Below are 23,870 nucleotides of genomic sequence, written 5' to 3'. Positions count from 1 at the left end.
CACGTGCAGAGGGGAGGGTTCATGAGAAGAGGTATCTTCATATAGACACACAGCAGGATAATCGAAATAGATGGAGATGTATATAAGATGTGACGTATCAATCTAGATGCAACCCTCACTAACGTTCAGATAAATATCACGACCGACTCCACTACTCAAGCACTATGGAACCGCTCTCGCAGCAATCTACAATGAGTAACGAAGAGCGAAATCGAATCCATGAGTGGCATTGATTTGAAGAGAGATAATATTATTCGTAATCTTGTTTTAATCATACTGATGATAATAGGCATTCAAGAAACCCTCTCAGTAATGTGATAAGACTGGCAAGATGATACCTGAACATCGCACTGGGGATCTGATGATCTGCATCTGAGCTTGATTTTATTATGTTGATTCAGTCGATCTGATTTGATTCAGTTGATTTGATGGATTGCTGACTGTCGGTCAAGTAATGAATGGTAAATTGCTAAGATTTGAATGGGTATGGGTATCGGCAAAGGTACGGTACTGCTTGGAGATCAATAGATCAATATCCAACAGACAACAGAAATTAAGACCACTCAAGTTCAAGGTTTGGAAACGTCGGCAATAATCTTATACGTCGACGCATGAATACTCAGTGGTCGGGTGCGCGGATATACCGCCCCTACGATCTGATGGTTGAGTCCGTACTGCGGATAAATGCCGTCTGAGAGTTCGACAAAATGCGCCTGCGGACGACTCTCGTACAGCGTCTCCAGAATGCTCTCGCTCCAGAGTCCGCAGCATTCCGTCCCGACGAGCTGGAAGTACGGGTTCAGCGGCGGACAGGCAGAGTCGAGATCGATGAACCGAATGCGCATGTAGTCCAGGTCCTGGTGCAGGCGGAGGCTGTGCACGGCGCCGACGACCAGGTTCTCGAATGAGCGGATGAAGTTGAGGTTAGTGATGCCGGAGAAGTCGTCAAAGAAGGGGAGGTTGGAGGACGAGCCGGTGCGTTTCTCGCGGCAGCAGGTTTTGACTACCAGGTCGAGGGACTTGAGTTTCGATTTGGAGGTGAAGAGCGTGTTCGTCGACATGGTGCGCGCCGCCTGGAAAATCGACGCGCAGACATTCCCCGTAAAGGCCAGCGATTCGACTCGCGGCGCCACGTCACCCAGCAGCCGACACAGATGCTGCACGTTGATCCCCTCGCCGAGCCAGCCAGATTGCGAATTATCCTTGTTGTAGAACCCCTCGAGACTGATGTTGACGTGCACCAGGGACGAGGGCAGTCGGCGCAGGATGGCCGCGATGGTGTCGTAGCCCTCCACCTTGGGCTTGGCGTAGGCGCAGTGCCACTCCCGCAACCCCGGCAGCGCGTTCGACAGCGTCTGCCAATGCTGCGGGCTTCGCATGATGTTCCAGGCGCCGCGCATGACAAACGCCTGAATGTCCGGCAGGCAGGGGAGAGCTTGGCCCGACATGCCGGCGGGGTCGTCGCGGAAATGGTGAATCATGGGAGGTCGCTTGCAGTGACCTCCTTCCAGGGTCAGAATGCGGGCCTCGGGGAAGCAGCTCTTGACATGACTGAAAATCTCGGCCAGCGTCGCGTTGTGACTGGCGTAGTGATATTTATAGTCGCCGCTGCGATTGGGAGGATCGGCGACGTCGGTCTGCGTGCCGGCCACGTCGGCCCAGTCGACGCTGCCCTCCCAGCCGTGATACCGACGCGAGGGGATCTGCTGCGGGGCGCTCTTGGTGGTCCGTTTTCCCCAGACGGGGATCCACATCTCGATCTGACGGACGTACGGGGCGAGATGAGGATGCAATGCAAACCAATGAGCACATTCGTCCAACTCGTCGGTAGTGCCCTTGATTTTGACTGTTTCCAATTAGATAGACGCCGAGCAAGCCAAAGTCAAGAACTAACCGTGTCTGTAGATCCGCTCCTGCACCAACGACCTCCATACCGGCGAGATGAGCGACAGGTTCGACAGAGCCTTCCGACGCGGATGACGTAGGGATTTGTTCCAACTCCGAGCCGACGATTTGCCCGGACCTGCGGTGGTCAGAGCGGATGTGCGTTCCCCGAACAGATAGTCCAGGATAGCCTCGTGAATCTCAATGGGCAGGTCCTCAAATCGCAGGTCGGGCTGGTCGGACGTCTCGACGGGGTCGATCTGAAGGACGGCCTCGTCCATCTCGGTATCTATGGGAGACTGGCAGGCCAGCTGACCAGGGGCGGAGGGCGGAGGAAGAGGCGGGGAGGGATCATCGTGGGCCTGATATTCGGCGCTGGTGCAACGGGTGGGTTTGGAGTATGGAATGGACGACACGGACGCTCTCGCCAGCGAATTGACCGAGACGGGACGGGGAGGCGGAATAGTGGATAACATGGGGGGCGAGCGGATAACGTGGTGGGGAGGATGGGAGGATGGAACGGAGGAGAGTAGAAAATCAAATAGGTATCAAGGAATCGTAACTCGTAAATAAGGCTGGAGAGGAGGGAATTAGCGAGAAACACAAAGGAGAATAGAATAGGACAGGGGAGGAAATAGTGAGGGCGGACCTAGCGAGAGAAAGGAAAAAGGTCGTATGACAGATGGGCAGACTTTCGAGCAGAGCGAAGCGATAAGAATAAGAACGAAGGGCCCCTTCAAGAGGGGGGAGACAGCGAAGAGGGCGAAATCAGCAGCCAGCGTGGTCCATGGCGGAGGTGATCAGGCAGTCGGGCAGAAGAACAGAACAGAAGAATTGGAGATGAATGACGACGATGACGGAGATGGACGGAAGGGGATTTAAGAAGTATGGGATGGGGGAAGAAGGAGAAGGAAGAGAGAGAAAAAGGAAGAGAGGGAGGGAGACAAGAAGAGAAAATGGAGAATGTCAGGCGATAAGAAAAAAAAAAAAAATTAAAAAAAGAAAAAAGAGACAAAAGAAAAGAAAAAGAATTTCTCCGCTCAGCTGAACAGCAGCAATCAATTGGTGAAACCGCCGACGATCGAGAATCAACGCAGATCCATTCTAAGAATATCAGGCCTGCACTTTGGCTCAAAAGGATGGATTAATTACAGAGTAACTCAAATCATTCATTCTGCACTCGTCACTCTGGTGAAACCGACTATCGACTGTGCGACGTCATCTATTTGAAGGGATGTCAAGGGTTCACTCAATTATCGATCCCTGGCCGATATCCCTCGTCTTCCTCCTCTCGCTTGGGAATCAGGATCCAGGATTTGGGAACCTGGATGGTCAACAATTAACTTAATCCTCCGTAGCATAAAGATCAGCCAAGGAAGGCCAGACCGACTGCTAAAATGTGGGCGGACCCGCAGCGTTATTCGGCTCTCCACCCGCTTCGATCTCTGGAGTATTGGCTTTGAAGACTAGACGGGGCTCGTGAAAGAGCAAAGAATGGAATAAGGGCAATCAGCGGCGTCGTCGGAATCGAAAGCGCATCTCATCCTCGCTATCAGAATCTCGCTCCTGGCGACTTCGTTTCTGACTGACCGCTGGCGTCTCCCGAGCCACCGACGTAGCGCGAGATGTCTCCTCTGCCGCATCGTCCTGTTCCTCCTGTCCCTGTCCCTGTCCCTGGCTGATCGCGGGCGGACTGCGCTCGGTCGGTCGGTCGCTAACCCAGTAGTGCTCGCCAATGCCGAAATCCTTCCGACTCACCTCTTCCAACGGCACAATCACCGTCTGGATGCGATGACGCGCCTGCCCGCCGTCGCCTTTGCGCCGGAACTTCTTGAAGTTCTTGCGCCCGTTCCATCGCTCGTCCCAGCGCTGGTCGCGGTCGACGTCCCGGCGCGACGGCACCTCCATTTCCTCTACGATGGCCAACCCCTTCAGCTGCTCCACGTTGACGTCCTTGAGGGAATCCTGTAGCGACGCCGCCTCCTCTTGCCGTCGCAAACGCTGCGCATCCTCTTCCGCCTCGCGGTGCTGACGGGCGGCCTCGCGGATGTCTAATTTCCGTCGCTTGGGCCGCGGCGACTCCTCCGCTTTCAGCTGCGAGGCCGGCTCGGAGGTTTTCTTCATCGTCTCAGCACGACGGCGCTTCATCGCTGCGGCGCCGGGGAGTAAACTCGACAGATCTTCATCCTCCTGCTGGGTGTTGTCGAGTTGAGTCTGTGACTCGATGGACGGTTCGATCTCCATGGACGGGGCGGGATCGTCGTCATCATCCGGGGCATAAGCGGGGATGGCGTTGATGTCAAAGCCGTCGTCGAACGTTTTCATCTTGCTCTTAAAGCTGCGCACGCGGGGACCTGCGCTCTTGGTCGACGCCTGCGTGGGGGGTTCGTCGGGCTGAGATTGCGGCACCATCTGGACGTCGGCACTTGACGGCGGTGCAGACGACGGCACTGCAGGCAGCGGAGGTTCTGATGACGGCGGTTCTGGCGACAGGACCGACTCGACCTGGCTAGCTGGCTCTGGCTCCAGCGTCATACACAGCGACGTCGCGTCGTTGGCCAGGATGGCATCCAGAAATTCGCTCTGTTCAATGACGCGCTGCTCCGTCAAAACAGCCACTCGGTCGCTCAGCTCCTGCGACCATTCCTCGTAGCGACCTTTTCCGCGGTAGCGAACGAGAACCACTCCTCCCCGACCCCTCCTCTGTCTGCCCAAGCCGTTGCGACCGGCCGTAGTGCGCATAAAGTGAACGATGTCCTCGGCAGTGGTGATGCCGTTCTCGATCCGATACAGTAGAGCCTTCCCGTGTCCATTCGTCACGGCATCCTGTAAATTCTCAAACTGCGTAGAGTCGCCAAACAAAAACGTATATCCCTCGAAGACGTTGATCCGGTCGGGATTCGGCGCAAACGCCTCCTTCGGTCTCTGGACAGCCTCTTTGCCCGGTGGCGGAAGATGCTCGGTCGGGTCCGGCCAGGCCGAGTCAAAATCAGCCTCCAACGGCGACAACGACTCCAGATTATCCAGATCACTCGGCGTCGCAGCATAAACCAGCGCGTCGATATACGAGTCCTGCACGATGTGCCTGCCGTTGACTAGCGCCTGCAATCCCTTGGCCGTATTGCGCTTGTTCTGCACCACATGGGTCGTCTGGCCTACGACGTAGGGTATCACGGTTTTGACATCCAGATCTTCCAGTCGGCTTCGGACGCGGGCCAGCGGGTCGTGGGCTTTGAGGTCTTTCGAGGAGAAGGAAAAGCTGAGGACGACGGGTTCCCATTTGATTCTGCATCAACCTGTCAGTATCTCGCCTGGGACGAATGGCCATCGCAGCACGCACCGCAAGTCATGCTTGTACTTTCCCAGTCGGAGAATATGCTCATCCTGCGTCAGCTGAATCTGGCGGCCCTTGATATCCTCCCCGTCGACTGTGGTGCCGCATTTCGAGTTCTCGTCGCTAACGGTGATATCCGATTTCGTGTAGATGTGAGACTAAACCATCAGTTAGACGGGTTGCGGAGGAATTGAAGCGGACCCTTACGCCGTCGCCGGGTTTCACAGGAGCAACTTCGATGATCATATGTTTGCGGGAGATGGAAGTATTGGCGATGGCATGTCGAACTGCGATGAATCAGCGAGTGAGAAGAGCAAAGTCAAAGAGTGAAATAAAGAATGTAGATACCTCCATCTTGCAAGACCCGACCGAAGAGATACTTCTTCCCAGGCCGCAGCCACACGCGCCGTCCTGGATCAATCAGCATCGAAAATGCATCACAATCTGACTTCCGGCACACTCACCTCCCAGAAAATCGCCCGCCGAGTCGAGAATCCACATGAGGGGCGAATGCGCAAGACAAACTGCGTGTTTGTCGCAGCGACTCCGAAGACGCTCCGCGGCACGTGAAACACGGGTCCGCCGACGCGAGCTCACGTGACGCCACGGATCAATATCTGCCTGGTTGGGAAGGCTGCCATTCTCTCTCGTTCCCCAAACCATGGACGATGGACGCGGCAGAGCCCATCGGGGACGAAATCCCGTCAGAAACGAAAGGAAAGGAGAGGGAGGAAGGAGATGACTACAAAACCTTGAAATATTCCCTACTGGGCCCCTCTCTGACGAAGGCGGGACAGGATGCCGTCGACCAGCAGAAGGTGTCGGAAATCATCTACAATGCGTCCAAAGGGTCCAAATTCTTTAATCACGAACAGAACCGCGATCGGGTCCTCACGGAGAAGATCGCTCGCATCTTGAAAGAGAAAACGCGGTTGGAAAGCCACGATCTCTCGCACGATCTCCGACGAGCCGATCAGCTGCTGACAGAGCTGGAACTCACCCGCGATCTGACGCAGTATGTTGTGCACGTCGACTGCGACGCCTTTTTCGCGGCCGTGGAGGAGCTGGATAGGCCTGAGCTGAAAACCGTACCGATGGCCGTCGGCAAAGGCGTCCTGACGACGTGTAACTACGAAGCCCGCAAGTTTGGCGTGCGCAGCGGCATGGCGTCGTTCGTGGCCTTGAAGCTCTGTCCGCAGTTGACCCTACTGCCGCAGAATTACGAAAAGTACGGCGCCAAAGCCAGGGAGATCCGGGCCATCTTTGCCGAGTACGATCCGCTCTTTGAGAGTGCCAGTATCGATGAGGCGTACTTGAATATCACAGCGTACTGCGACGAGAACCAGCAGGACCCGGAAGAGGTGGTGCAGCGCATGAGGGCTGAAGTGTTGGAGAAGACCAAGGTCTCCGTGTCCGCAGGCATTGCGGCGAATGCCAAAATCGCCAAGATCTGTTCCAATCGCAACAAACCCAACGGGCAATTTCGTGTTCCCAACGACCGAGAAACCATTCTTAATTTCATGAAGGAGCTGCCGGTGCGCAAAGTCAACGGCGTCGGGCGCGTGTTTGAGCGGGAACTTGACGCGATCGGCATCAAGACCTGCGGCGACATCTACCCCCAACGCGCGCTATTAACCAAGCTGTTTGGCGAAAAGGCCTTCTACTTCTTGGCGCAGTGCTATCTCGGCCTGGGAAGAACGAAGATCCAGCCGGTAGAGAGTGAAGAACGCAAGAGTGTTGGTACCGAGCGCACCTTTAGCGAGATCGGAAGCAAGGAGGAATTCCGGCAGAAACTGTGGTCCATCTCGCAGGAGCTGGAGAAGGATCTGGCCTCGACGCAGTTCAAGGGACGCACCCTGGTCCTCAAGGTGAAGCTGGCTACGTTCGAGGTGCTCTCGCGGCAGTGCCAGCCTCCGCGGGCGGTGTCGGTGGCCAAAGATCTGTATTCATTTTCGCTTCCCATGCTGGAAAAGCTGGAGAAGGAGGTTCCAAACTTAAAGCTGCGACTGCTCGGACTGCGATGCACCAACCTTGTCAGCACCAAGAAGGCCATCGACTTTTTTGGTTGGGCCACCCAGCCCAAACCTGCCGAGCTCAAGCCTGCCGAGCCCAGGCCCGACTCTGCTGATGCCAGCGAGCAAGAAATCAACGCGGAAGAGGCCTTCGAGCGCGCGGCACATCAGGAAAGGCAGGAGGAAATGAACGAGCTGGAGCAACTCAGTCAGGAAATCTCCGACCCGGCAGCCAACGAGGGTGAGGCCGAGGCCGACGGTGCCCTGTCTGTCGAGCCGTCAGAACCGGTTTACTGGGAGTGTCCGATTTGCTCGCGACCTCACGCGGCCGATGATCGTGCGTTCAATGACCACGTCGACTATTGTCTGTCGAGGCAGACGATAAAGGAGGCGGTTCAGGGAGCGTCCCGAGAGGTGGAAGGGAGTCCGAAGCCTACTCAGATGGCGACGCCGCAGACACAGACACGCAAGAGGAAGCCGACGTCAACCGACGATCCGCGGCAGAAGCGGCTTTTTTTTGTTTGAAATTGATGTGGTTGAGGTTTGTGATTCGGGTTAGGGTGTGGCCATTGTTGAAGTCATTGGAGTGCACGTACACAATGTCATGGAAATGTACATACTTGAGTGGCAGTGAATATCATCTTGCATAGAAGTACATAATTGAAACGAATATAGATCTAATATAAATAAATACCTTGAATAGTCCAGCAATCAAGATAAGATCGTCACATGGATGTCCTCAGGCACTAAGCCCGTTCAGGCACATCAGCCCATGCAGCGTCGAATCTGTGAATCCCGGAAACTTCCTACTTCTTCCCATCTTCCTTTTGAACGTTGCACATTAAATCCTCAATTCTTCGGTCCTCAACCCTCTTTCTTCATCCCTTTAACAGGTCCTAATATACTTGCGGTGTACCAGGGGCCACTAAACGCAACGGGCGGGGAGACTTCCACTCGACTAACACCGAACGGTACTAGAGTCGCTCTGGCGGTGTTGTTGGCACCTTCGACTAAACTATTCTTCTTCATCCTCATCCACCCTCTGTACCCGATCGTCTATTTTTATTTTATTCTCTTCTTACTCGTTTTTTTCTCCCTGTTCTCCTTCCTCATTCTCCCGGCTGGGCCATCATGCTTACAGATCCCCGGGGACTGTCGCAATGCCATGAGAAGTCGCTCTCCTTTCCGCCCCTCGACTGCCGCAAGTATGACCTCCGATAAACAAAACAACAAACCCTTCACTCCCACCCTCAGTGCCGCCTTTCACCGTTCCAGCAAATCCCCCTTGACCCCGAAGCTGGCCACTCCAGGGGGGTACCGTACTCCGAAACGATTGGCTCCCTCCGACGTCTCCTCGTCCTCCTCCAGACCCGATTCCGATTCCCTCCTGAGTGCCAACGTTACCCCACGGTCGGGCTCTCGCATCACCCGACGAGATGGTACCCCGTCCACCACCGGACGCAACTCGCCCCAGACCCCCTATGTGCAGGCCAGCGTCGTACACCACGGCTCCAATGTCGGATCATACCGGACGGATCGCAGTCCTGTCCGCGCAGGGCCAGGGAGATTGGAGCCGGCCAGGGCCACGAGAGCCAAGGCCTTTACGAATGAACCTCACCAGCTGTCTCGCTCGAATTCCGCCTCGGAGGGTGCGTCGGCCTCGCCCATGTTCTTCCACGCCTCTGACGCGCGGTCCTCTCCTTCCGAACTAGAACCTCATGCCCCTCCTGCTTCTGCTCCTCGGCCGCGACCGGGAAAAGCACCCGCGCAACAGACAACCTTCATCTACGCCAACGGAGCCGAGGAGCCCAAATCCGACGGGCCGGTCGAGTCTACGGCCTACAAGCGACGGTCAACCGGGCTGTCTCGATCGGTGGTGGGTGCCAAACCGCCTCCCTCCGCCTCGCCACGCATCATGTCGCCGAAACTGGGCCATGCCACGCCGCGGCTGTCCGACGGACTGCTGCCCTCGCAAGTTGGGTCGCAGGTAGGGTCGCAGGACGGCTCGTCGGAGGTGGGCTCTCGCGTTCACAGCCCTCCCTCAGGGAGTTACTCGCCGCGACTTCCGGCATCGACACCACGACACTTTAAATCCTCGAGTATGGACTCCGGTCCGGGGGCCGGAGCTGCCACCTCGCCGCGAGAGGCTCTCCGACCGAGTCCGATCATCGTCTCGCCAGGGGACGCCAAACTCGACGCCGGCGGTCTCGCCTCGGAACCGATCCCCCTTCGCCCGCGGATTTTCAGTAATGGGTCGACCGCGTCGGCAGATACGTACGCCTCGGCGCAGCAGAGCCCGGTGAAGGAGAACCCCGCGCCGAAAGACGATGCGGCGGCGACGGCGCGCACGGAGCGCAAGATCATGGACCTAGAGATCAGCAACTCCTCACTACTAGCGATCAACCGCACGCTCGAGCGCGAGATGCGGAAACAAAACGCCGAACTGCGTCGATTCCGCCGGCTCAGCCGGTCCGGTCGGCTGTCCGTGGCGCCATCGACGCGCTCGGTGTCGGGCACCTCGCTTGGCATCATGAGCGAGCTGGACGAGGGCAGCGAACGCTCGTCCATGCGCTCGCCTGACGAGCTGTCGGACTTTAGCGACTCGGAATCCACGGCCGACGACGGGGTCATGAGCCCGGATTCGCTGGCCGATCACGACGCGCGACACCAAGCACGCGATGAGAAACGGTTCTTCGTCGACCTCGCCAAGCACCAGGAATTGCTGGCGGATAGCCAACGCATGAACCAGAGCCTGAAGCGCTGTCTGGGGTGGACAGAGGAATTGATCTCCGAGGCGAAGAAGGCCCTGGAATACAACGTGCATGTCAACGACGTAAAACTAGGCGGACGAGTCCTGTCACCAGAAGAGCTGAACGAGATTGGCGAAATGGCGCGGGACATGGCGCTGCCGGAGGATTCTGACTCTCATTCCGATTCCAATTTCGAGCACGAATCTGATCTCGATCTGCCTGCATCAGAGTCCGCGACCGTGACAGCAGAAACATAACTAAATACCCAACATCTACTTCTTTCTTTCTTTTGTTTCTTTTTACTTTTTCTTTTTCTTTTTCTTTTCTTTTACTTCAAGGCCTGTTCTTCCGAGCCAGCGAATACCCTTTCATTCTTTTGATTGACTCAGTTTTTCTCTATCTTTTATCCTTCCGTTTCACTCACAGCAGAGCAGAGACAGAGATTAGACAGCCGGCCTTGTCTTCTTCCTTCTTCCATCTATCAAATCGATCTATGGACCTTAATACGCATACACATGGTATCATTTCCTTGCTCTTTTTCCTTCTCATTCTCATGTTCTCATTCCATTTCCATTTCCCAGTTTCCTTACTATGCTCTGCTTCGACTTTGTTCTGTGCTCTTCTGTTCTACTGTTTTATTTCGAACGTTCGGACTCTGTAAACGATAGAAAGCGGCGATTAGGTTGGGTTAGGTCAGGTTAGGTTCTGCTAGATTAGGGCGATATGATTAGAACTAGTACAGGGAGATCTGGTACTTTAGATAGATACCCGATGTTTTAATGATTTGATGTGAGATTTTGATTGATTTGACTTCTCGTCAGGAACTGGCGTCTTTATTTCATCCTCTACTTCTCACCCTCTCTTGTTTGTTGGTTTTTTCTTTCTTTATTACCTTCCCTTCTCGCTCTGCTTGGGTTCCTTGGAGACCTGACTTTATAAAGACCCGGTTGGCTAGGTTACTACTGACCACCATGGCTCCAGGGGCACCAAATATATATAGTTCAGACGGTTAGCGTGTTAACACCCCTAAACATTGTTAACAGTCTACACCGAGGACACCGCAGTGATCAAAAACCGACAAAGATGATTAAACAGAGAGATCCCTCCATCAATATCAGTGATTGGATTGATTGCATGGTTTTGGTGTTGTTGCCTACACGAGATAGATGCCTGGGGCAAACATCGGAATGCTTGGCATCGTGCCTTAGGCATCATATCTACCGTCACGGGTAAACTTTCAACCACCTCGATGGCCGCGCCTTCTAGATTCTACACTTCCCTCACCTGGTTGAGTTCACTTCTCCTGCCCGAGCAAGAGCCGAATGTACTCCAGTCAATCCCAGAATCAACGATGCTATCAAAGCTGTCAAAAGCCGCGAGGTCTGGCGCACCAGAGAACGCACTACATCTTGTCCACCTTCCCGGATCGTGTTGAGCTTTGTGACTTCCGCCTTGGGGGCGAAAGACAAAGAATGGCCAACTTCAGGCAGTAAATTGGCTTTCATCTCAGTCCGATCATCACGTTCATTCGAGGACCCGGACTCGACTAACGTGGAGCTGGAGCTGGAGCTGTCTTCTCTTTCTGTGGAGATGGCCGCCCTGCTTCTGGACACTGCCAATGCACCAGATGGCTCTTGTCCGGTCAGTTGCCGCGCGAGCGCGAGTAAAGCCTCATTGGGAAGATATCGAGAGTCGGTTTCTAGTTCACTATCGCTCTCCTGGATCTCATCGGGCAAGATCGCCGGCTTGGGGTCGGATACCTCTGTGATGGCTTAACGGAGGCCTTTTACGAACTGGTTGGCCGGGGAACTTACCAACCACCGGATGCAGGTTTTCCTCGATCAGAGCCTGGTTTAGATTCCTAGCCAATGTGGGAAATAGCGGATCTGCTGACCTGGTGTCGACTGGCTCGATCTTGGCTCTGGTTATGGCCTTCCGATTCCGCGGCGGACAGATCAGGCGCTGCCGAAATCGCTGGTGCCATCGCTGCATCTTGACCTCGATCTGTAGGTCCAGGTAGAAGGGCTTGGAGTCGTGATGAAAAGCAAGCGCAGTGTGGATAATGGAGTGGTGAACGGCCTGCCGCTCCAGTTCGTTTTCTTCCAAGTGCCAAACAAGCTGCCGATACCGACTGCTTCGAGAGTATGTGTCGTCGGACATGTCTGCTGCGAATCGCGTCCCGGTAAATTTCCATCGCGAGGCATAGTTAACTTCGGAATTTCTTGACAAGCCAATCCCTTCGAAGCTGGCATTGGCGGCTGCAATCTTTGGGCTGGCCTCAATTGTTTGGGATATTTGTCGCTCCCTCTTTTCTCCACTCAAAGTCTGGGGGCCAAAAAACTCGGTGACTTCGAGATCTGAACCGCCAATCCTAACGTGCCTTCTAAAATCGCTTCCAGCGTCGTGAAAGTTCATGATGATGGTTGCTTGTGCGAGCTTGCAGTCGGCGGGTTGGTGAAAGGTGAGATCCAAGTACATCAGGCCGGAATCTCGACCATGGAGCTTCCCCCAGCGCATCTTGGACATGAGAAAGCAACAATCGACCCGAAGCTTCTCGACCTTGAGGTCGCACAGACTAGCACTCGACTGCGTCTGGCACACGTCGACATATTTAAACGGTTTGGTTGAGGGCATTGTCTTGAGGGTTATTCCGACGTAGGGACGTGAAGGGTGGGTGTTCCGAGGCTGAAATAAATAGGAGCGATCGACAGTCTTTCGTCCTGGATCGCTGTGGGGCTTTGCTGCAGCTCTTCGTTGCCCTCTCCTCTCTGATTTGTGCCTGCGACGGGCCTTGGCGAGGCTGTGCGCAGACCCAGCTATCGCAGCTGAAGGACCTTCGTTTTGTCATCTACCAGCAGCTAGCAGCCGTCATGACTTTCAATATCACCATAGGTCCAAGTCCTCATGCATCGGATCATTCTATCTCCGACGAAGAAGATACGTCTGGCATTCAAGACTCTCCACCGCCCGATACTGGGAGACGCGTTTACGAGGACCCGTATGATGAATGGGCAGATATCCCCTATCCGGACAAGCTGAAGCCTAGTGATTCAGTCTCAAGACCTCGAACAAGCTATAGGCTACGAACAAAAAGGACACCGTATGTTGAACGCAGGAGAACATCTATGGAAGAACGAAGAAGAAGCAGACAACGAGACGCAGCACCAATCCCGGAATCGCCCCCATCCGTATCCACCCATCGCGACGAGTGGCTGATCTGTTCCGGCGACAACGACAAAGACATTACCGTCCACGTCGACTTGGACGTAGGGCTGGACATTAACCATTACCTAGACCGTCTAGCTCGACTGTGCCGACTGGGGCATTTCACTCAGGGAGTCCGGCTTTTTGAGGAGCGTCTTGTCCCCCATGTTGATTTCTTCCCCGTGGTAGCCGAATATGCAGACCTTCTCCTGGAGCAAGAGAGCTTCGGGCGCCTCCATGAATTCATCTCCGGTCGCCTACTTGATCCTTACGTTAACCTCTCAGATGAAGAGGTTCTTTTACTTAAGACCCTCAGATCTCTTGCTGGCATCCATACAAGAGGAGCATTGATACCGGCGTTGGAGATGACAGCAGAGGCGTTGGATTATCTCACGGGCAAGTCCCCCAAGAGTTTATCAAAGTCTACAACCGTATCTGGGCTCAAGGTATGGTGTCGAAGCCTGGCCATTGAGCATGGCTAACCCTGTTTAGATCCAGTTAATGGAGGCCTGTGTACGCATCATCGCATATGCAGCTGCACACTCAAACTTCCTGGAGACGGAACCTTTCCAGTCTCTCTTGCATTGGTCAGTCATCGGCGATAGGGTAAAAGGGAAGGATGACGATAAGAACATCAAATATCTGCGCTATAATGAACCTAAGTCAACCTTTGACCCCTCTCAGTCGGAGTCTCGTCTCCAACAAGGATCTGCTGGTGATAACGCTCAATCCAGAGGCAAGGTTACTCGGCAGAACTATCCTCGAATGGGTGGCTGGTATCATCACCTGGTCAGTCAAGGCTTTCTATGGGAGTCACACCGGATCTTACGAGCTGTGTTGCCTTTGCTTGGGGGTAGTGACGGGAATTACATAGTCAATGGTGGTTTCGAAGAATTCGTCCAGCTCGACGACATATCCAAAGCCGGAAAGCTATTTCATCTGCCTGAAGAGGGCTCGACGGATGAGCAGCTTCTCCTGACAGAGTTTGCAAATGCATCTCTGCTTGCGAGCTTTTTGGCCCCTGATTCTTCCCTCGAGACCGTCCGTACGGCCCATAAGCAATTCTATAAGAAGTCACACACTCTAGCGTCGACCATACTCTCAGCACATCCTTACTTGGTCAATAGTCGACCATATTTAAATTGGGTGTCGTTTGAATGTACTCGGGGGTTACGGGCAGACAGTCAGCTTCAATTGCCGGTCAATCAGCAAAGACCGATTTCGGAGATATGGTCCCAGGGTGTTTTGAGCAGAGTGCAGTTTCTCCAACAGAATAGCCTGTTGAACTTTGGACAAGCAGAACTGAAAAAGGCACACGGTAAGCTTGTATCTTACCAGAGTCTTGAGATTGTTTCTGCAAGCGCCAAAGAACTCGGGGATTATAAGTTGGAGAGGTCTGTGCTTGAGAAAAAATACCAAAGCTCTCACGACTCTAGCGAAAGCCTTCAGGTAATACGAGATCTAGCCCGGTTACATCGCGACACGCGGCAAGACATTTCGGGGTATCTTCAATGCTTAGTTGACGAGTATCTGCTGCTGACGACTGGAAATTCTACTGATCGTGAAACGATGCGCCAAGATCTTCAGCGTCGTCTTTCTGAATTTGACAGCGCCTTCCCTTTCCGCTTCGATTACGATGCAACTGCGCATCGCAACTTGGCAATTGTCTTCTTCGACAACCCTTTGTTAAAGTGGATGGAAAGAAGGGTTTGGTACCCATTGCTCAAAAGCTTGGGTCGAGACGTTGAAGCGGAAGTAGCGCGGGTGCAACTGCCAAGTGCCGAACGTTATCTTCCGAAACATATTCTCTCTCAGATGAATCCTCTGACTCAGTCTCCGGTGGTGGAATTGGATAAAAGACCAGACCCAGCGCCTGGGACATCGGTTCCGGAACGAAATAACCCAAATCGAACATCGCGCGCGATTCTACAGGAAGGCTATCGCAGCGACGGGGCGACGGACGATGGAATAGCCAACCTCGAAAAAGCGCTCCATTCTGCGCGATGCATGAAGAAGGAAAAAGAAGCCAAGGAGCGTGACGAGAAAGAAAAGGAAGATCAAGAGCAGGAGCGACAGATGCTTGAGGAAAAGCTTGCCGAGGCCGAGAGAGAACGGAGAAGTGCAGAAAAGCGAGCAAGCGCGGCAGAGGCAGGAATGCGCGGTATGCTTGGGCGGGAGCAGCGGCTACTGATCTTAAAGGATCCAGTAGGCAGAACATTCGTATTTCCTTTTGATCAATGTAGTAGCATTGCGGTGAGTTGTCCACGCTCCACGCTAAGATTCAGAACTGATGTCTTCCCACAGGCAATGAAGGAGCTCATGCAGCAGACCTTTTTGGATGATCCTTTTCTTTCGCCCTATATTGCCAAGGGTGATTATGAATTCACTGATTTTGATGGTAAACCCATATCACAGGACGATTGGGCGTCGGTCATTCAACCTGGCGGGACAATCACGATGCATTCCAAGACTAAACCGGAGGAGAAGATATATCAGGGCCCAGAAAAGGAAGACTTGGAACCTGAGGGTCCGAGGAATGACCGGCAATCAACGGATGAGGGTGTCTATCAACCGTACATTATTGAAGAGTCAGATGAGGAGTTGGATGACAAGCAAGACGACAAGCAAGATGAAGAAGCCAGGGATGATGATAGCGAAAATCGATCCGACGATGAACCTCTACAGTCTCCACGGTACACTGGGAGGTACTGAAATATTAGAATTTGTCTGTCTACCGTCTTTCATAGAAATGGAAGATAGAATAAAGACAATAGTCGCTCGACTAAGGAAAACGCAGACATTTCTTTAATCTGCTCATGACTACCAACTTACAGCCAACCTATCAGACTATCTAGATAAGTACATATCTCTGCCTGCACATTTCGAGTTTTCCGGTATTTCAAGGCAATCAACTCGTCACGCAGCCCACGGTCCCTAGCCAGAGTACTGGGTACTGTTGAATGTTTAGTTCTTGGCCTCTTGTCTAGTCGTATGTACAGTAGGTGTAAACACGTACAAAGTAGACCTTGACTTCATCAACCATTCTGCTTCATCTGTTCAAGCACTCTACATACAAGGACCTATCAACTTTCACAGAGTAGACGTCGTTCACCTTTGTACCATGTAGTTGAATATTTAATTAACGCCCCTAGTGAAAGTCAAACATCCAGTATAATGAAAATTAGCGCAGTTTATTCTCATAAGATCCAAAAAGTTCAGCCCAGGGGGTTCTATAACTCCCCATACCCTGTCGCGAGGTCTATTACCTACCTACACCTCCGGCCTCCCATCCCCAACCTGCTTGTCCAGATCATACTCCCCAAAACAAGCAAATTGATACTCAGCATCCTCCTTCAACGTCCCCACACCCGAAAGGAACCCATCCACACCACAAAACCCATTCACGGCGTCTTCACACCCGACCAATCCATCCAACGGCACGGGGGCCCCATTCAGCACGAACCGCAGATAATCCTTCGTGTTGGCCGTGTCCGAGAGATCCGGATTCCGATACATCGAGCTGGCGAGATCGTCCGTCTCAAACGACGTGCCCTTACCATCTGCCGGACAAGTCCAGACCTCAGTGACGATATTCGCCCCAAACGGCGTAACCTCATGTAAATGGAAATTCCTCTTCACCTGATGCTCAACATTCGCTGGGAGGCCGCCCGGCCCGTAGTTGAACCATTTCAACCCCAATGCCGCGAGAACGGCCACGATGACCGTATCATGCGACATGTCCATATACAGCGGCTGATTGAGCGGGAAGGTATCCCTCGAGGAATCCCACGTTGCGTTGATGCTCGTATCACTGCCTCCGCTATTCCCGTTTACTCCCTCTTTCGCACCCGGCGTCCTCCCTTGAAGTCTGGCCGCCAATTCTAGGATATATCCAATCCCCTGCGCGCGTCCAGTGGGTGAGCCGGGCCCAAAGACACCGTAGAATTGGATGTCGATGGCGTAGGCGTAGTCGAGCCATTCTTGTTCTGTGAAGAGTGTGCAGAAAGAGGAGTGTTGGGTTGTTGTGGCGTATTCGTAGGGGCAGAGGACCATCATTGAGGCGATGTCGAAGGCGGTTAGGTTGAAGTCGGTAGGGAGGTGGGGGGATAAGCGTTGGACGGCGGATTGAGTGAAGGTGGTGATGAAGTGGGCGCCGTCGGTGTTTCTGCGTTTTGGTTAGTTGGTTTGGGGTGTGTGTAGGTGGGTGAGGGGATGGTAAAGGACTTACCCTCCAGATGGACTGTTCTCGCACGAATGATCAGACCCAAGAGTATTGTTATATCCGTCTCCTTCTGGGATCACGACGAGATCGTATTCCGCGTAGGAGCTGTTAGCACCTTCATTATCGAAGAATCCACCTGTAGTCGTCAATCAGCACCTTCTCCTCATCACATCCACCCATCATCCCAACAAATCTTCACAGAGTAGGATAGGGAAATAGAGAAAGAAACATACTCAACCACCACCTCGCACTCTCCAAAATCCTCGCCTGCCCCGTCGTCCGAAATACAGGCTTGGCCCTAACCGTCCCATTCGGCCAAACATTCAAACTCGTATTCCACCTCTCCACCCCGGGCTCCTCAACCGCCCGATACAAATACCGTCCATACTTGGACCAAATCCTCGCCCCGGACGACGCCTCCGTCGCGGCGCCCGTCGGCAACAACGTATCCTTACCGAGGAGATCAACCCAGTCATTCAGGAAGCGTAGCGGGCCGGATGCGATCTCCGTGGTATTATGCGCTCGGCTATAGTTGGTGAGTTTCTGCGTGAAGGCGTCGATGCCCCCGCCGTCGAGCTTGAAACTGGTTGGGTAGCGTTGTGCGTGGCGGTGGAGGACGTGTGCTTGCGAGAGCTCGCAACCGCGGGGAACGCCTTTGGGGAGGTCGGCGAAACTGGGGACTTCCTTCCAGGGAGCGAGGTTTGCCCACGAGGAGACGATGTCGAAGCCGGAGGGGAAGACGGAGCCGGTGGGTGCTGGAGCTGGGGTGGAGGGACTGGGAATGGGAGTGGGGATGGCGGTGCTACCGATAGCCAACAGAGCCAGTGCAGTCGCAGTCACCGAGGAGAGGACTGGGGACATGGTGGATGGGATGGGAATCGAGAAGGCCTGACTGACAGGCAATTCTCCGGAACTCTCACATGTTTAAATATACGTCCCTTGCGCGCCTAGCGACGGACTCGCCCGATGATAAGCCATCAAGCGGTCAAGGGAGGAGTTCAGATTCGAATCCATGGCTGGCTGGTTGGTGCTTGAAGGGAAAGGAAACTCGCCGATAGGAAAGGATCCGCTGGTTGCTGGCCCTACCGGCCACAAGGTATCATCGTGCGTGGCGGGCTGCAGGAATCCGCCAGTCAAGGCTGATAAGCAGGGCGCTAGGAATTAGCGGCGTTGGTTTGGGGAGGAGATCGCGTGCCGTGTTTCTTGTTAGGAAGTGGTGAACAGGAAGTGGAGATGAATTGAGAAAGAAAGAGATACTGCGATACTGCGGGGTTGGCGGAGATCTCCGATGCGATTGCTGGCATTTGAGAGGAATGCATTGTCGATCGCTACATGACATGAAGCTACAGAGCACATCCAGCAGATATTACAGGAAGACCAGTCTATTAAGTCATCACTGGACATTATTCGTTAAGAAGTATGTCCATGGAATCAATGAATATCAAACAGTCGTATCCAGTCTTAACAACGGAACACAGAGAAACGCAGGGGAATGAGGTTAACGCAGGGGAAGGCAATGGGCAATAACGATGAATTAGTCTATGCGGAAGTCGGCTCCTCCTCGTGCTCGTGCTTTTTCTTCTTCTTCTCGTCTTTGCCCTTCTTCGTCATCGCCTCTGCCATCAGCTGCTCAAAGGCCATGTAGTCGCCCTCTTCCTCGGGATCGCGTTCCGCCTGCAGTAGCATTAGTATGATAGAACTCTTTGAATGGATCGAGGGCAAACTGACCTTCTGGTAGATGTTGCCCGCAATGATCAGCGCATGCGCCCGCTCCACCCGCTTGTCCAGCTTGATGCGCTTGTCACCCAGGACCTGGTCGCACACGTCGCGTAATACGCTCTGGATCTCAAACTTGCTGCCGCGCCACGCCGCCGCCAGGATCTTCCCCGTCACCTTCTTCTCGTACTCGGCCTTCTTCTCGTCCGTCCAGTCCTCGCCGCCGCGCTCCTCCAGTTTGGCCATCTCTTCCATGGTCATCTGCGCGTCGATGGCCGTCGAGATGGTCGTCCACGTCTCCTTGGCCAGCGTGCCCTTGTCCTTCAGCCGGGAGAAGAAGCCGGAGATCCCCAGGAATTTCTGCGACTTCAAGAACGAGCTGGCCTTCTGCACGTACGTCTGTCCGATGGCGTGCAGGATCTCCAGACCGAACGACTCCATCTTCAGGTTCTCCACCTCCAGACGGATCTTCTCCTCGAAGGCCTTTGTGACGTCGGCGCCCTTGTCGGTCTCGGTCCACACGCTGATTTTGTCGACCAACTTGGTGGCCAGCGTGTCGACGCGCTCCTCGCGGGCCTTCTTCCGTTCGAGTTCGTAGGCCGCCAGCCGCTCCTGCTGCTCCCGGGACAGACCCTTCTTCTTCTCCTTCTTGCGAAGTTCCTTCTCCTCGGGCGACAGACCAGCTGCCTCCATGCGCGCTTCCTCCTCGGACTTGTCCATGATGGCCTGCTGGCCGAGCGGGCGACGGGGGGTGCTTCTACCGGAGCTGGAGGCGGCGGGTTTTTCCGTAGTCTCAGGTTCGGGGGCGGCGGCGGGAGCCGGAGCCGGAGCTGCAGCAGTCGCCGCAGCAGGATCAGTCGAAGCAGCGGGCTGCGCGGCGGGCTGGGTACCTTCGGCGGTCTCCCCGGCCTTGGCCTCTTGGTCGTGGATGTTCAGTTTCTCCTCGGCCGACGCGGCCAGCTCCTCCTCTTCCATCTCCTGCATCGTGATGTCCATCGTGGCAGTGAGGTCCTTCATGAGGGAGATTTCACCGATCAGGTCGACGAAAGCGTTTCCGCCGAAGATCATGCCGAAGAACTCGGAGGGGTCCTCTGATATAAGTTAGCATGCAACCATAACACCACCTACCGATAGAAGCCAGACATACCGAAACCACTAGCGGGAACCGCATCCTCCTTTCCAAATTTATCATAGCGCTTTCGTAGATCTTCGTTGCTGAGGACTTGATAGGCTTCTCCGATCTATGGCCGTTAATTTCCGATCCAGAGGTGTGACAAGGCCAGGAAGCTTACCGCCTGGAATCGGGCATGCGCGGTCTCGTCCCCGGGATTCTTATCTGTCGAGGGTCAGATGAGCAGCGTCAACGAGCAGGACAGCGCAGGACAGCGCACCAGGATGAGTGACGATGGCCAGTTTGCGGTAAGCCTTCTTGATCTCCAGTTCGGAGGCCGTGGGAGGCACTCCTAAGGCATCGTAGTAGGTGGTATCAGCGACCATGACGGGCCGACTCGCCGGGGGGAGATGTGTGGGACTGCGAAGGATGGAGATACAGGAAAATATTGGTAAGAATGGGGGGTTATAGAGGGAATGGAGGTGAATGGAAGTCCCACCTGATAGTTTATTTTTTTTCTGCCTGGCGACTTTCGTCATTCGGCGGGGGGCATTTCGGGTCTCTGTCGCGCGCCGTAGCTGCGTGGGTGGTCGGGTACGGTCACGTACGGTCAGACTGGGGATAATTACGCAGATTTCTATGGCAGAAAGCACGTGTGGAGGCCGTGCATCGGTAAATACGGTACCCGGGGACTAGCGCGGCCTGGCGGCCCCTAACGAGCCACCTCATTTTAAAATCCTTCTTGGGCTTCTTTTCTTCTCTCTTCTCTTCCACTCCTCTTCTCGTTCCCAATTCCTCCTCCCCTTCCTCTTTTCTCTTTTCCTCTTTTCCGGATCTCGCCCTAATTCACTTCACTCTGATCCTGGAACCTTCCTCTTCCTCTTTTCCCTCCCCCCCTTTACGCACTGATCTCCTACCTTCTGTATATTATTTACCCTGATCTACGTTCTCCCACAATAATTCTCTCCTTCACATCTCTCTCTCTCTCTACTACTACTATCTAATACTGGCATTGCGTTCTTGTCTCTGCATTTCCGTCTCCATTTCTGTCTCCAATTCTCCTCAATCCCCTCCATCATGTCCCTCATCTCGAATATCTTCTACTACTCTCTCCATCCCTCCGAGTTGAGGTCGATCCTGCAATGGTTGGTACTCCCGCGCCTATCTTAGTTGACGATTGTGCCAACGCTTATGGAGGTCTAATGGTCCTTGGTGATAGGAAAGTCTGGCACAACCCCGTTCATGAGCGCGACACGACGAACGAGACCGAGACTCAGAAGGAGTGCTTCAAGTTCCTGGACTTGACCAGCCGCAGTTTCAGCGCGGTCATCAAGGAACTCCACCCCGAACTGCTGCTGCCCGTCTGCGTCTTCTACCTCACCCTGCGTGGATTGGACACCATCGAGGATGACACTTCAATTCCCCTAGAGACCAAGGAGCCGTTGCTGCGCGGGTTCAAGGATTTCCTGGAGCAGGACGGCTGGACCTTCACCGGAAACCGCCCCGAGGAGAAGGACCGGGAACTGCTGGTTCAGTTCCACAATGTCATCACCGAATACAAGAACATGAAGCCCGCCTACCAGGCCATTGTCAAGGACATCACCGACAAGATGGGCAACGGCATGGCCGACTACTGTCGCAAGGCCGAGCTGGAAGATGCCAGCGTCAAGACCACCGTCGAGTACGACCTGTACTGCTACTACGTGGCCGGACTGGTGGGTGAGGGTCTGACGCGCTTGTTCGTCGAGGCGGGATTCGGTAACCCGGCTCTGTTGGAGCGTCCCCGTCTGCACAAGTCGATGGGTCTGTTCCTGCAGAAGACCAACATCATCCGTGACGTGCGCGAAGACAACGACGATCGCCGTCGCTTCTGGCCCAAGGAGGTGTGGTCCAAGTACGTCAGCGACTTCGACGACCTGTTCAAGCCCGAGAACCGCGAGGTGGCCTTGAACTGCAGCTCGGACATGGTGCTGAACGCCCTGGAGCATGTCGAGGACTGTCTGTTCTACCTGGCTGGATTGCGCGAGCAAAGTGTCTTCAACTTTGCTGCCATTCCCCAGGCCATGGCCATTGCCACGTTGGAGCTGTGCTTCCGCAACCCGGCCGTCTTCGAGCGTAACATCAAGATCACCAAGGGTGATGCCTGCAGTCTGATGACCGAGTCGACACAGAACCTGCGGGTCTTGTGCGAGGTCTTCCGTCGGTATGCGCGTCGCATCCACAAGAAGAACACCCCTAAGGATCCCAACTTCCTCAAGATCAGCCTTGTTTGCGGACGAGTATGTCCCTGACCCACCAACTAGATTATGCTGTCGATGGAGTATGCTGACTTGTTAGATTGAAAAATTCATCGAGAACATCTTCCCGTCGCAGAATGCTGAAGACGCCCAGCGCAAGGTCGTTGGCGCGCTCACCGAGGAGGAGAAACAGAAGGCGCAGGAAGAGGCTGAAACACGCCAGGATGTCTTCTTCATGATGGCGCTGATGGGCGTGATCATTTTCATTGTTTCTGTTCTGATGGTAGGTCCACCTGGTTTTCGAATCTCTCTCTCTCTCTTTCTGACTCTCTCAGATTGGTGTGGCCTGGTACCTCGGTGCTCGGTTCGATCTTGCCTGGCAGGAGCTGAAACAGGGCAACTTCAAGCCGCCCAGGGAGAACCGTCGGGAGCTCTGAGCGATTTAACGTGACACGACATGTCTACTAATTATGTATTCATACCCGGGCCTGCTGTATGATACCCGAGTTTAATTCTAATGACTTTTCCATCCTCTTCCTTCCCTTGACCTAGGTATTGACAACATCTCTCTGGCAACGTAGCTAGCACGGATGTCAAATTGCAATCCAGCCTGTCTATGACTGTGGTTGTGCCGAAGAAGTGCTGATATTGAGGATTACCAGTGACGTACTAGATTTATGTCCTGCAGTTCGCTGAGATGGCATACGTCCATTGAGGATCTGGTACATCATACTACTAACTAGTCAATTGATTTGATCTTATCTTTTCTCCCGTCCCTCCGTCCCTTGAAATCACTCTAGTCTTCGTAGACTAGCACGGATGTCAAATTGCGATCCAATCTTTCCATGATTGTGGTTGTGCCGAAGAAGTGCTTATATTGATTTTCTTACCAGTGACGTACTAGATTTATGTCTTGCAACTTGTTGAGATGGCATACGTCCATTGAGGATCTGGAACATACTACTACTAACTAGTCAATTGATTCTATTTTTCTCATGCTGATTTCTCCGGTCCTACCATGCCTCCGGGCTCGTAGACTAGCACGGATGTCAAATTGCGATTCAGTCTTTTCATGACTGCAGTTGTGCCGAAGAAGTGCTTATATTGAGTATTATTTTACCAGTGACGTACTAGATTTATGTCTTGCAACTTCGATGTTGGGATGGCATACGTCCATTGAGGATCTGGTACATTCATTGTAGAGTTTTGATGTATGCTTTAGTTCGTCTGGAGTAGGATATTCAATGTTCAATTAATTTACTTTCTATCTGCAATCTTCTTACCATCATTGAAAACGTGTACCTCTGTTCCTGCAAGACCAATCCTACGATGTGCATCATATGTTCTGTGTTTGACTCTATTACTATCCTAAGATGATCTAAATATATATTTAGCTTAGA

At 53.7% G+C, this 23,870-nt stretch overlaps 9 protein-coding genes across 9 annotated transcripts; 4 read left to right on the top strand and 5 right to left on the bottom strand.

The window, feature by feature from the left end:
* Positions 1–569: 569 nt before the first annotated feature.
* On the bottom strand, positions 570–2,360 carry LDX57_006720 (uncharacterized protein; the record flags this gene model as incomplete). Its single annotated transcript, XM_046088437.1, has 2 exons — positions 570–1,846; positions 1,895–2,360. The coding sequence occupies 2 exons, from the start codon at positions 2,358–2,360 to the stop codon at positions 570–572; spliced, it is 1,743 nt and encodes a 580-aa protein (XP_045944407.1).
* A 55-nt stretch (positions 2,361–2,415) lies between these two features.
* LDX57_006719 (DNA damage response protein RcaA) lies at positions 2,416–5,719 on the bottom strand (the record flags this gene model as incomplete). Its single annotated transcript, XM_046088436.1, has 5 exons — positions 2,416–5,170; positions 5,225–5,376; positions 5,426–5,505; positions 5,567–5,629; positions 5,683–5,719. 5 exons carry the CDS (start codon positions 5,717–5,719, stop codon positions 3,394–3,396), a joined length of 2,109 nt encoding a protein of 702 aa, XP_045944406.1. The 3' UTR covers positions 2,416–3,393.
* A 167-nt stretch (positions 5,720–5,886) lies between these two features.
* Positions 5,887–7,755, top strand: LDX57_006718 (Y-family DNA polymerase; the record flags this gene model as incomplete). The annotated part of the gene is made up of 1 exon (XM_046088435.1): positions 5,887–7,755. The coding sequence occupies one exon, from the start codon at positions 5,887–5,889 to the stop codon at positions 7,753–7,755; it is 1,869 nt and encodes a 622-aa protein (XP_045944405.1).
* Positions 7,756–8,139: 384 nt separating this feature from the next.
* On the top strand, positions 8,140–10,973 carry LDX57_006717 (uncharacterized protein). The gene has a single exon (XM_046088434.1). It carries the CDS (start codon positions 8,396–8,398, stop codon positions 10,235–10,237), a length of 1,842 nt encoding a protein of 613 aa, XP_045944404.1. The 5' UTR covers positions 8,140–8,395; the 3' UTR covers positions 10,238–10,973.
* A 287-nt stretch (positions 10,974–11,260) lies between these two features.
* Positions 11,261–12,614, bottom strand: LDX57_006716 (uncharacterized protein; the record flags this gene model as incomplete). The annotated part of the gene is made up of 2 exons (XM_046088433.1): positions 11,261–11,742; positions 11,795–12,614. The coding sequence occupies 2 exons, from the start codon at positions 12,612–12,614 to the stop codon at positions 11,261–11,263; spliced, it is 1,302 nt and encodes a 433-aa protein (XP_045944403.1).
* A 236-nt stretch (positions 12,615–12,850) lies between these two features.
* LDX57_006715 (uncharacterized protein) lies at positions 12,851–15,896 on the top strand (the record flags this gene model as incomplete). Its single annotated transcript, XM_046088432.1, has 3 exons — positions 12,851–13,630; positions 13,677–15,437; positions 15,489–15,896. 3 exons carry the CDS (start codon positions 12,851–12,853, stop codon positions 15,894–15,896), a joined length of 2,949 nt encoding a protein of 982 aa, XP_045944402.1.
* A 558-nt stretch (positions 15,897–16,454) lies between these two features.
* On the bottom strand, positions 16,455–18,267 carry LDX57_006714 (histidine phosphatase family protein; the record flags this gene model as incomplete). Its single annotated transcript, XM_046088431.1, has 3 exons — positions 16,455–17,349; positions 17,413–17,542; positions 17,640–18,267. 3 exons carry the CDS (start codon positions 18,265–18,267, stop codon positions 16,455–16,457), a joined length of 1,653 nt encoding a protein of 550 aa, XP_045944401.1.
* Positions 18,268–18,945: 678 nt separating this feature from the next.
* LDX57_006713 (DnaJ domain protein) lies at positions 18,946–20,619 on the bottom strand (the record flags this gene model as incomplete). The annotated part of the gene is made up of 5 exons (XM_046088430.1): positions 18,946–19,080; positions 19,135–20,213; positions 20,270–20,363; positions 20,415–20,458; positions 20,514–20,619. The coding sequence occupies 5 exons, from the start codon at positions 20,617–20,619 to the stop codon at positions 18,946–18,948; spliced, it is 1,458 nt and encodes a 485-aa protein (XP_045944400.1).
* A 691-nt stretch (positions 20,620–21,310) lies between these two features.
* On the top strand, positions 21,311–22,907 carry erg9 (bifunctional farnesyl-diphosphate farnesyltransferase/squalene synthase; the record flags this gene model as incomplete). The annotated part of the gene is made up of 4 exons (XM_046088429.1): positions 21,311–21,378; positions 21,453–22,512; positions 22,571–22,753; positions 22,806–22,907. 4 exons carry the CDS (start codon positions 21,311–21,313, stop codon positions 22,905–22,907), a joined length of 1,413 nt encoding a protein of 470 aa, XP_045944399.1.
* Positions 22,908–23,870: the final 963 nt, after the last annotated feature.

The sequence above is a fragment of the Aspergillus melleus genome (assembly GCF_016097325.1).
Source record: "Aspergillus melleus strain CBS 546.65 chromosome Unknown contig3, whole genome shotgun sequence".
Classification (NCBI taxonomy): domain Eukaryota; kingdom Fungi; phylum Ascomycota; class Eurotiomycetes; order Eurotiales; family Aspergillaceae; genus Aspergillus; species Aspergillus melleus.
The sequence above is the reverse complement of the archived record's forward strand: the minus strand, read 5'-3'. Positions and strand labels throughout refer to the sequence as shown.